Source organism: Cebidichthys violaceus, unplaced genomic scaffold (genome assembly GCF_023349555.1).
Source record: "Cebidichthys violaceus isolate CVI_PGR_0920_01 unplaced genomic scaffold, fCebVio1.0.p SCAF_13, whole genome shotgun sequence".
In the NCBI taxonomy this organism is placed as follows: Eukaryota; Metazoa; Chordata; class Actinopteri; order Perciformes; family Stichaeidae; genus Cebidichthys; species Cebidichthys violaceus.
This window is the reverse complement of record NW_027176296.1, coordinates 9767081-9780157: the sequence shown is the minus strand read 5'-3', so window position 1 is coordinate 9780157 and position 13077 is coordinate 9767081. Positions and strand designations below refer to the sequence as shown.

Below are 13077 nucleotides of genomic sequence, written 5' to 3'. Positions count from 1 at the left end.
GTAGAGAGATGACATAACAGTAAGAAACAAAATCATACATAACTAGCATCACAGGTTGAAAGCAGATTTAAACAGGTGAGTTTTGAGTGCATTTTGAAAGTGGTGAGTGACGGAGAATGTCTGATGTGCTAAGGAGGTTGGCGTTGGCGGATCTGAGGTTGGGAGCGTGTCGATACAGGAGGTCCTTAAGGTATGAAATGGCAAGGTTGTGAACGGCTTTGAATGTGATGAGGAGAATCTTGAACTGTATCCTTTGCTGTATGGGGAGCCAGTGGAGGTTTTAAATGACTGGGGTCATTTGATCTCTGGTGCGGGAGAGCAGATGGAAAGCTGAGTTTTGGATGTATTGTAGTTTGTTGATGAATTTAAGGCAATGTATAATGACTCCAAAAGACAGGAAAACATGACTGTGTGTTGTATTTAGGAGCTGTTAGTGGACCTAGGCTGGGCGAGTAAAACCAGAGGAAAGGTGGAGGAAGAGGAGGGAGGAAGTGCACAGACAGAGAGAGGCAGCGGAGACGACTGCGATGATGAAGATGGCTGTGAAGCATCTGGTGTGGAGAACGGTGAGTCTCTCTCACACACACACACACACACACACACACACACACACACACACACACACACACACAAAATATACACCCACACATACAAACAGATGAATTGATGCACATTGAATTGATCACACATAACACATCAGCATATACTGTGTACACGCACACACACACACACACACACACACTTCATTGGCACGGTGGAGGTTTCAAAATGCTGCAGTCTCCACACATCTTGTGCCAGCAGGGAAATGCCCAGAGGGAGGGAGAGTACTGAAAGATGGATCAACTGCCCTCCCTTTCTCTCTCTCTCCCTCTTTTTTCATCTCTCTTTCTGCTGGTCTCAGCAGTTTATTTCCACCTCAGCTGGAAAAAAGGATGCACCAACAATCAGGTCATCCCAAAAACAGAAATGGAAAAAAATAAACTGTAATTATCTATTGACTTATTCACCGGGCTCATGCTTATACATAATACATGGGTGTCACAGGGAGATCTAGGGACCCCTACAGGCCTTGGCATCCCACTGAGTGAATGTAGTGTAGATTTGCAGTAATTTAAATTGTTGATGAGAAAATGTTGCTCTATGTTGAGGTTTATTGACCAAATGTAATATCATTCTCAAATTGTACCACCCTTTTCAACGTGAGAAGTCTGTTTTGGAGCATTTTAGTAGTAGCAATAGTACAATTAAACAAAAATCCAGTCATTATAGAGCCTGGTAAAATATGAAAGGGTTTTGAATTGTAACCTGCACTCAGGCACCTTGTTTTGGTGTTTCTGTTCTTTTTCAGTTTAAACAATTTTCACATTTGTTTGTAATGTTGACATGTTAGTTGAACTATCATCCCATTGTTATTGTACTGTGGCAGTGTGTTCATGTATGACCCCCATCATTTGTAGTAAAAACTCAGTCAGAGAGTAGGTTTAAAGTACCTTAATCACATTCACCAGATGGTTTAGACCAAGTATTTTACATAAGAAACTAGTCAAACAGATCCAGTATTTTGTTAAATATCTGTCACCAAAAGCAGACTCAGATGCACTGTAAAATGATTGAGGGAATTTATTGCAACTAAGGGGACGAAGGGGGGAATGAGGTTGGGTTTGGGGAATGGCGGAGAGCGAAGATGAAGGGAAGATGGCAGAGAGTGGTGGATTGGCATAGCTAGCAGAATGACTGGGGAGGTGGCGTGGCAGGCTGGTGTGGCTGATTAATGCAGGGAACACACACACAGGGAAACAGACAAAAGATGGAACAGAGGAACAGACAGGGAGAAAGAAAGACATGGGGAAACACAGAGAAATAAACCCCAGAGTTAAGGCCGTGACAATATCAATGTCATCACTAACCAGAGGTCTGAAGGACAAACAGTCTTCTCTTCACTCTATGGAAAGTTTTACTGTCCATGTCTATCTTTAGCTGGAAAAACACATACGTTGATTAACCGGTCAACATAGGAGAAGAGCCCCGTAACCTTTATGGTGACGGAACTTTCCATGACACCCAAGTGGTTTGTTACTGGACTTTCTGTGGTCATATTGGTGATGACCCAGGCCAACTATTTTCAGGACAAACCAATAATGTACCAGTGTAAACCAGGGCTCATTCTTCTGCAGCATCACCACAGTGTTACCCATGATCAGAGGTCGTCTCACCCACGTGAACACAACACTCTGGTGATGTCATTGCGTGGTGGGGTCTCTCTCCCTGGGGGCAGGATGTAAAAGGGTCAAAGATCACTGTCACACTAATTATCCTTGCACTGTCCTCGTCATTACTGGAGTCAAGAGTCTGTTTCCGAACAGCGACACAAAGCACGAGTGTAGCTTGTTAAAATCCAGACAGTGGATCCCATCATCTGGGCCGTGGACTGGTACCAGGCTATGGGACATTTGCTACCAGGCCGGAAGAAACAACTAGACATCAGACTAAAAAAAGTAAAATATTTAATCTTTTTATCTTTATATTTAGCAAATTCAGCTAGTCATGATTGCTTTTTATCTCCTGTAGTCTCTCTTGCAAAACTGAGTCTTGGTTTCAATAAGTTTACCTGATAAAATATAGATTATTTTGGTACGGTGTAGTGAGGTCGACCCAGATGCAGGACGCTGACAAGAGGTAGTGAATAGATGAGGAAGGTTTATTGACTGGTTGCAGAAGATGAGGATGGATGGAGGCAGAGAGAGAGAGAGAGAGAGAGAGAGAGAGAGAGAGAGAGAGAGAGAGAGAGAGAGAGAGAGAGAGAGCGAGAGAGAGACTAGCGAAGCATCAGGCGAGCAGGAAGTGATCCTGGGGCACAGAGAAGCAGGTTAGAAGGCAAAAAGAATAACCACACGAGAAATAAACTTGATGCACAATTCAAGTGGCTCGGAACGTCAACTAACACTGCAGCTAAGTAAATGATCTGGTCAAGAGTGAGTGAAACACATAACAAACATTTCCTGTCTCCTAAGTGGACGTGGTCATAGCATATTTGCCTCCCCCCCATCCCCCCATCTTGTGAAAGCGTTGTGGACATTGTGTGGATGGATCAAAGCAGATTGGAATTATATTTGCATAATGTATTTATGTTTTCTTTTATTATAGAAGATATATATATATATATATATATATATATATATATATATATATATAATATAAGATATTTACACAGCTAACAGCCCTATTTAGCATTGCAAAAATGTGTTAGTCAGGGCATTCGTGAATGTTAGTTGCCAGATCTCAGTAGAGTGTGTTGCTTTGACAGAGAAAGGTCTCAAGCAATCCTGATTTGTAAGCCTAATCTGTGTTCGCGTTCACTTCTATTGGAGTTAATAGACTCAGGACTGTTGCTAGTCTCCTAAAGGGACGGGGCAGTGACAAAACCTACATGACATAGATACACGAAACTGAGGCCCAATCCCAATCTCCACCCTTACGGACTCACAGACTTTGAGGCGCTCTCCTGCAAAGTCTGTGAGTGTTTAAGGCTGTCCCACTGTCAAATCATTGAGTGTTTGATGGCTCTCTTGCAGACATTTTGAGGCCTTTATGAACCCTTTCCATAAGTCAGCATTAGATACAGACTTTGATTAAGGGAATTACCCACAGATCATTGCAATGTGACGTTAAACACAGGGTAACCAGTGGACGCATAGAGACGTCAAAAAAAGGTAAACAAAGAGGACGGCTCACGTGTGTTCAGCCTGTCATATTAAATTTACTCAGAAACATTAAGGGTTAAAGATGGAACAAAAAAACAAACATGAAATCCGAGGATATTTATTTATTTATAAATCAAATATTTGATTTTGTCATTGAAGCTGTTTTGACAAAAATGAGTAAATAGATTATATTAAATTTTCTCTCATCTTGTGAGAAAAGAGCCTGGAAGACTTTCAAATCAGGGAGTACAAAGTATAAAATAAATACCCACAATTATACATCATATTTTTTTTTATATGTTGCAGCAAAGTGCTGTCCCATTCATACTTACACCATTTCAAGCTCTCACAGTCTCTCACACTCAACCACTTACCAGGTGACGTTAGTAAATCCTTCAGGGTTTGAGGCTATAGGGGGGACATTGGGATTGGGACTCACTCTCAGTGGGCAATCTTCTCTCTGAACTGTCTCTGAAACTGCAGCACGAAACAGGTGAATCAGATTGGCAGCAATCAGGGAGCCATGAGCCGAAGAGTGAGTGGAGGAGCCACACCAACACAAACAGACAGAGAGAGGCAGACAGGGAAGAGCTGGAAACACAGGGGACTTAGAGACACAAGAGACATTGGTAGAAGAAAGCTGGAGCACGGCCGTATAGCCATATGATAGATAAGTTGTAGCAAAATACAGCTTTGGGTTGGGTTAAGAGTGTTGAGCCAGGTTGGGTTTTAAAGTAGTGGTTGCAGATTGGGTTTAAGTCTCAATTTCAGGCATGTGCAGAACTCAAATAGGGTGTTTCAACTGTTACTGTTTCAAATACTGAACAACAAAAAAAAACCTTGAGAGAATTTGAGCGAGCTTGGAGCAAATCCCAGAGATTAAAGGCCCAACACAGAATATCCTTAAATATCCTAAATGTGCTTCACAATTATTCAATCAATTAGTTTCCGCTCCGCACCCCCTTGTCAGACAGTCCATTAAAAACCTTGTGATTATAAAAGAGATCTGTAGTGTAAAATAGTTTGGGAGCCCCAGCTGTTGGTTTGTATTGATAAAGATTGCTATTGAAATTAAGGGATTTGATATAGCGGTGGCCGATTGAGGAAACTAATCTCAATATAAGTATCCAAAGTTAAACGATTTACTAGTGTCCAAAAAAGGACTTTAAAAATAAGATTTTGTGTGCAAAACTGTATTTAAGATACTGTGCTGTAAAGCTTTGGTGAAAGTAATTTAGAGGATTTTAATCCACAAAATTTCAATGCAAATGACGATTGATTGATAGTTTTGTTTTCTTGATTGATTTCCCTCAATTGTACATCAGGATCAGGGGCGTTTCTAGGATTCAAAGAAAGGGGGACTTAGCCCCAAGGGGAGGGGCATGTTTGCGCAATTTTTTTTGGGGCCGCGGATATCCATTGTTTCAGACAGTTCATAGATTGGTTCAATCAGAAAGAGTGTGATTTTGCTCTGTAGTTTTGCTTGCACCCAGTATATTATAACACAACAGACAGAATTTCAGGGTCATAGTGAAATTTGACAACACAAATATGAACTTTTCTCAAATAAAGAGAGAGAAATAATTTTCCTGCTTGTAAAGGAAAGACGGATAAACTAGCTTTCATATCCGCGTCACTCCCAAATCCTAATTCTTAAAGGGACTGCACACAATGGATGGAGAATGGACCTGACAGTGTCAACTTTTGAGTTGTTTACTTGTTTTATTATGAGCAGAAGGGAATATGATTTTGATCAACATTTACATCTATTTTGTTGTCTGTGTAGTTTTTACATACCAGTGATATTTTATGCTCATTTGGACACTATCACTGGGATAAAGATGAACTAGTTCAGTGTCAAATATACCATTAACTGATTATAAACAACAACATTCTATAGATACTGATATTATTGTTTTGAAATACTAGAAAGATATATGAATGCAAAGAATAGAGAGATGTTGATAGTTCTTGTATTTTGAATTTGCTCATTCACTCTTGCTCACTGGAGACAGTTTCTAACAAAATAGCTAGCTAGCTAGCTAGTTTAGTGTTAACATAGCCCACTACAATATTCCCTTTCATTTGCCTCAAGTAAACCTAAACGTAAGCAGGTAACAATCGTTAACAACTACAGATAGCCACATTCTGTAACTACCTGTACTTACAATTTCACTCCGTGCATCATTTACTTTGAGCTAAAGTCCTTGACTATAATCCTGGCTGTCGTTGACGAGAGACGCTCAGTATGATGGCTGTTGGATTGTACTTTGAAGAGAAAACATACAAACCAGAACGCACGCACATAAGTAGCATGTTAGAGTTTGAAATAAATTGTCCATGTGAGAAACAATAGTTTAATTTAATGACATCACCAAACTAATATATATTTTTTTTTTATATATTTTTTTTTTAAAGCCAATAATGCCAAATTATTTAGGGGGGCTGAAGAACATTTTAGGGGGGCTTCAGCCCCTCTAAAATAGGCCTAACGACGCCTCTGATAAGGATTATTTTTGAGACATTGTTAAAATAGTAGTTGTGGATGAGATGAATGATCAAACATGTATGCCACCTTAAAATGTTTGTTGTCTTATACTGCATCACCCCCTTATCTAACTGCTGTAAAAGTAATGTATTTGTTGGGACATTTGTCATACCTTTACTAACCCTAATGTGTCAGATCGGTGGAAACTCCCGCTGGGCCTGAAACTGGTATATTGGCTATTTACAGAGAAAATTGCTGGTTATGATTTACAGAGCTGGTGGCGGCGAGTGGGGATCGTGTCTCTCAATGAATGCCTGCAGAAATAATCACAATAAAGAGTGACAAAAGGGGATTTTATGCATGTGTACCCGCTGGTTGGCATCTATGCATATAAATAAACCTCATACGCACTGAAGCTGAAAGAGTGATGCAGCATCAACCAGACCACACAAATCACAGGGATTCATTTATTTTTTGAATTATTTCTACTTCTTATGACTATACTGTATTAAATCAGTAGTTCTGAGTTAATGTATAAATAAAACACCATCAAATGAATAAATGCAGGCTGCTCTGATTTTATTTTGGATAGATCTGCCACTAAATCAGCCTGTCCACACTCTGACAGTCTCTCTCTAAAATTCTGCCTACAAGACATGTCTCTAGGTCTGAATCTTTGAAATATGGAGCTTGTTATTTCACAGCTGAGGAAGAGAAAGAAAAAAAAATGCTGCTTGAAAAAGAGTGTTTGCGAGTCTGTGGATGTGCATACACAAATTAATGTTTATGGCCTCTTGTTTATCCCTGTGTGCTCGCCATGTGCTTTGCGTGTAGGTTTTAAGTGTGTTTGTTTGTATGCAGGCGGTACATCTGTTACTGCAACATCTTTGTGTGTAATCCACTATGTTTTATGCATGGCCCAGTTCTCTGTCTGACTGACTGAAACGGATCCAGTCGTGTGCTGCTTCTTGACTTGTAATGTCTTTCTCAATATCGAGCCACTGTTTCCTTTCACACACACATGATTGAGCTTAAGTTCTCTCTCTATCCCTGGAGTGTAGATATGAACAAAGATGAAAATATCCTCCCAGTCCTATAATTAATTCTCATGACATTTGGGCTTTGTTGAATACTGAAGAGAGAACAAGAAAAGTGGAGGTGGGGTGCCAGGCGATATCAGCCAAGAGCTGAAATCAAACCTCAAAACTCAACGCTTCATTGCCAAGCCTGTGTTCCATTTATGTGGGACATTTAACAGTGAGAAGTTATTTTAGCCATGCTGGGACAGTACACAGCCTAATATTGTTTAATTTAAGTCCATTTATAAATTGATGTTGGCCCAGAGAGGGAGAATTACTTGGTAAACATTGTTCACAGATCAAAAGCAAAAACAAAAAGGCAGACGTCTGAACATATGAGCAGTTAAAAGCAGAGAGCTTAAGTTAGAGCTATAATATGTGCCATTTTACATAGAGGCAGTGAAGTCCAGCCAGAAAAGCCGGTACTCTAAATGTTCTCTCTTACATTGTAGGCATTTGTTATTTGGAAATCAATGTTATACTAGAGATTATATACATGCAAACGAGCATATTTTATGTGAATAGAAGAAGATACATGCCTGTAGACACAGTTCACGTTGACTGAATCTGTCTACAGACAGACATACAAACACCTGACAAAGAACTCAAAACTGCTTCTGTGGTAGTTGCCACTACAGTAGGTGTCTCCAGGAACACATTTTTCTATGATGACAGACACACAGACTCACAAGGTGAATGTTGCAGACGGTATCTCTGTTACAGAGTTGGTTTTTTTCTTCTCCTTTTTACTATTCCTCTTTCATCGTTTAGTCATTTGTCATCCTCAACCCCCCTTGAATTCATAGAGATTAAACTGATTGATTTTCTTTTTTCAAACCAGCACAATCCCTTCTTCAACTGCCCCTTCTCCGATCTCTCTGTCTCCCCAGACATACACAGGTCCTATAATGTCAATAATGTAAATGTAATCACAGCTTGTCTTCTCTTCTCTTCTCTGTAACAAATGAAATTCTGCGTCATTACAATTGCTATGCTTTAAACTGGAATGTGGTGGTGGATAATAAAACCTCCAGTTGTCCATGAGTCACATTGCAACCACTAATGTCCGTAAAGTCTGGAAAGCAAATGCCTTCCAAGACTTTATATCTCACAGATTCATTCTCTCTCTCTCTCTCTCTCTCTCTCTCTCTCTCTCTCTCTCTCTCTCTCTCTCTCTCTCTCTTTATATATATATATATATATATATATATATATATGTATATATATATGTATATATATATATGTATATATATATGTATATATATATATATATATATATATATATATATATATATACATATATATATATATATATATATATGTATATATATATGTATATATATATATGTATATATATATATATATATATATATATATATATGTATATATATATGTATATATATATGTATATATACATATATATATATATATATATATACATATATATATATACATATATATATACATATATATATATATATATATATATATATACATATATATATATACATATATGTATATATATATACATATATGTATATATATATAAATATATATATGTATATATGTAGGAGCTCTTTGTATCTTTACCAAGTGCAGGAGGTTTTTGTGTGTGTGTAAGAGAATGTGAATGTGTACTCGCATTGGGGTACTCAATCCCTGTAACCATGGTTACCAGGTGGTCTGTCCTCCCATGGGTCCTTATTTGATGGCAATGAAGAAAGAGAGAAAGAGAGAGAGAGATGAAGAGATAGAGGAAGAGAGGTGTGGCAGATTGTGTGCCATCTCTCTTGGCCAAGCAACATAGGCTATTGTACTTTTGCATTGTGCTTTCTGTAGCCTTGTTTCCTCCTTTGTGTAACAGGGCCTTGGGATCTGGTTAAGCATAGTTTAATTTGCAGCTAAAATGCTCTCAGTATTGGGTTCTTATCATAATCCTGCCCTAAATAATGGACATACAACTAGATACTGTACATTGCTGAACCATTTTCTATTTATTGTCTTGCCTCCTCTAAGTATCTTCCCTTCATCGTCTCTGCCTTGCTCCTCTGGCCTCTCCCCCACTTCCCTGGGGCCACACTCACTAAGCTTTTAGAAGCCATTTCATCTTAAAGGGAAAGGCCAGTGTTTTCCATGTTGCCCCTCTGCCTGAGGACGGTTCGATCTGCATTCGTAAGCATCTGTCTAAAGGGAGCCAGAAAGAACAATAAAAGGCCTGGCGAGGCTCCGAATCTGCACCCGTGACTATAAAAGTTCCCAGAGCAAGCCTTTGGATTGGTTTGATCAGTGCAATAAAATGAAAGTGCTTTCTTTTTCCACGCATGCACTGGAGAACATGAGGGTGTAAAATATGCTATGAATGCAATCAGTATCCCACCGATACAGCAGCTTTCCTCTGGAAATCCAGACTGAAGCATTTTCTTCCTGTAATGCATTATTTTCACATTTAATCAAACTTTCCGCAGCAAAATGTTCACCACTAACTAGTTTTTTTACCCTAAAATATCTGCTCCTGGAAACTAAAGCATGGTGGTTAGGGTCTTACTTACACACCGAAAAGGTCAGGGCTGCTTTTAAAGCACATGACTGGATGCGTTCCCTTTTTTCAGGTTAAAAATTTAGAATATGTGTGGAGTTATTCTGCCCATTGTCAACAAATCCAATTGAGAACAGCAATGATTTGATCCTAGTTATTCCTCTGGTCCTTCGAACTCCATTGTCAACCAATAACTATTTTAATCACATCAATGAGGTACACTGTTTTGGCATCTTCCTTTTATAAAAATGAACATGGGCACTTTAATTCATTTTCAGTCAATCCCACATATTTACTAGCACCAGTGACGTGCAGTGAGGCTCGTGACTGCTGAGGCACTGACTCTTTCAGAGTCAGATCTACAAATATATGAACCCAATAGAGTAGCTTGAATCACCATTCAATTGGCAGCTTGGACATTGACTACTGGTTGTTTTTCATATTTCATATCAGCATTCTTTACACACACATAGGTAAGGTACATATTTGATTCCACTGTTAGCGTGTGCGCCGCGATCCGGCTCCACATTTTTACATTTTATTTTGAAAAATGACCGGATGCTTTATCCCTTATCGGTGTCTGACTTCCTGTCTGGGTCGATCTGCTCTGTGCAGCTTGACGCGATAAACCCGACCTGTGGGCTCTCTCTCGCATGCCCCATTCATTGAGGCAGAGTAGTGTTTGCCTCCCCTCTGTGCTTTTTCAATGCGGTTTCTGTCAGATCAGCAACACTAAATATGTTCTACACAGACATGAAATACATTACCTGGGCTATGGAAAGAAAGGACATATAATAAAAGTGTCTACAAATATTACAGTGGGTGCAGGAATGAGACAGCAAAAGGCACGCGCTCAACCCAGTTTGTGAGTGATTGCAATCTGAGGTGAGGCACAGCTCGTCACTGCCTTGCCTCACGTGTTTCCTCTCTGTTTGAATAGGACATGCGCAAATTCAGCGATTTTGAAATGCTTGAAATGATTGGAATCATACAGAAATTACATTTATTGCACAGATCAGTTGAGAAATATTCATATTTATTTTATTTTATCATTATTTGTTTTTTACTTTTCATGACCGCACGTCCCTGACTTGCACTATATGGCTGAAAATAGTCAAATGTTTGCGATAAGCAACAGTGGCTAGCAGCTTTGGGAATTTATATAGATTTTTTTGTTGTTGAAGTAATTGTATCCTGTTTTTTAAGAGGTCCAGGTGAGTAACAAATGGGCTTGGAGCTGACAGATTATGGAAGTCAGAATGTGAGAGACGGACTAACACATTGTTGGTTTTGGTCTTTTTTATGGATTTGTTAGCAATAACACAATTACAAAAATATATCTCTCTTTTGGGAGGTGAGAGGTTTCCTGGATGGTAAAACAACATTGCCAATGAAGTAATCAAGGCAGCAATTGCAATTCCACCAAAATGCATTTGGTAAATCAATTGCATTTAAATGAAATGTCTACGGTTTCTTTGGTTTTATTTTGCTTTTGTTGGCCAAACTTCACAGCTAGGGGTATATGAGTAGAACTGGTACACACACATACACCCACATAAAGACACACACACAAAGATAAATCAAGGGTGGGAGAAGAAGGAGATAGGGAGGAGCAGATACGCAACGGGACGATAGGGGGTAACAGCGGGTGCCAGGAGAAAGGAAACTCAATGATAGAGCTCACATACTCTGTGTATGTGTGTGTGCGTGAGAGTGTTCAGCATGTGGCGATGGTTAATAAGCAGTAGAGTTACAATGATAGATCCTCGGGGCAGGAGATGCGGCTCATTAAAGAATTACACATTCACTTTGCTCTCGCTGTCTCTCTCGTTCAAAGTGACTTAAGGCTCTTTCTTTTGTTCAACTCACCCCGAAAGAGATACAAATATTGAACTTTATATGAAATGCTGCACATCAGAGGTTATCTGCTGAATAGCTACGTCCACGGTTGACTCTCTGCACTCAGGATATCAACATACCCGTAACTTCTATCAAGCATATCACTATATTCTTATATATTCATCTCCTGTTCTCTCTCTGAATGCCTGTCTATCTACCTGTTTCCTGCCTGCCTGTGTTTCTGTCTGACTCCCTGCTTGTCTCTACACTTGACTGAGTTTGTTCATGCAAATCTGATAAGATATCATTTGTTTATTAGTCCTCCTCTCCGCAGTGATGCTGTTATCCCCACACTTGACCTTTTGAAAGAAGCTCTTGCTTTGTCTCGCCTTCTCTGGCTGCACCTCCAGCTTCACTCCTCATGTATTCAAATGAGCATTCACATGCCGCACACAACAGCACACAACAGCCCCATTGGCCTGTGTTGATGTACAACCTTCAACCAATCCCTCTGCTGTCTTCGTCCTTTCATCTACCTCCAATCACAGTCCCTTGCTGCATTCAATCTTCAGCTCATTTTTTTCCCTACGTGTTTCTTCCAAAGGTTTTATGATTCCACTGGAGGCTCTGTTTAACCTCAGCGAGTATGACCTTGGGAAAATGCTTCTCTGCAAGTCAAACCGTCAACTGTTTGACGAAAACAAGCACTAGCCATTAACATGGATATTACATTTTAGACTATGTCACCGCACATGGGGGGGTGATTAGTCAGTTGATTAACTTGATAATGAAGTGAGTCAATTGAATATGCAGTATACTAAGCTGTTTACAAAGTAAAAAGACATTTCTGTAACATTCATAACATTTTCTTTAGGTTAAATTATATATATATACGTACATCAGTGAGGGGTGTAAAAAAAAGGGCATTCATATGTCAGGTGAGCAACTGAGTATTGATTGATCCTTTATCATAAATAATGCATCAACACATGCCTGTTTTTCTATCAACGCAAAGTAACTAACCATGCAAGCAGCGTGGTTCGAGGGATGGAAAGGTCGGTCAGTCGGTTGGTCCATCACTTTGGTCCATACTGAAATATTTCTGTCAGATGGATTGCCATGAGACTTCCTACATTCATGACAATTATGGTTACCCGAAGATGTACCCTAATAACTTCGCTGATCCCTTGACTTTTCCTCTAGCGCCACCATAAGGTTAAAAGCCTCTCACCATATGTTAGCATGACTGCAGCCTTTTGTTTAAATGAAGATTTAGAGTATAGTGGAAACACAACGCCTTTTTAGACAACCAGTTGGAAGGAAAAACCAAAGAGCCTTTCAAAGTAAAACCCAACATTTATTTTACGTACATTTTAGACTGATTGAACATCTCAGAGTAATCCCTTTAAAATAAGTTATTTTGTGTGCAGCCTT

The 13077-nt window shown here is 39.4% G+C and overlaps 1 protein-coding gene across 1 annotated transcript in view; it reads left to right on the top strand.

Moving 5' to 3' along the window:
• The window catches only part of LOC137870438 (glypican-5-like), a 60417-nt gene that overhangs the window by 38999 nt on the left and 8341 nt on the right, over positions 1-13077 (top strand). Inside the window, exon 9 of the mRNA XM_068707697.1 lies at positions 425-566. Within this exon, the coding sequence (XP_068563798.1) occupies positions 425-566 (142 nt within the window). The remainder of the gene's footprint in view (positions 1-424; positions 567-13077) is intronic.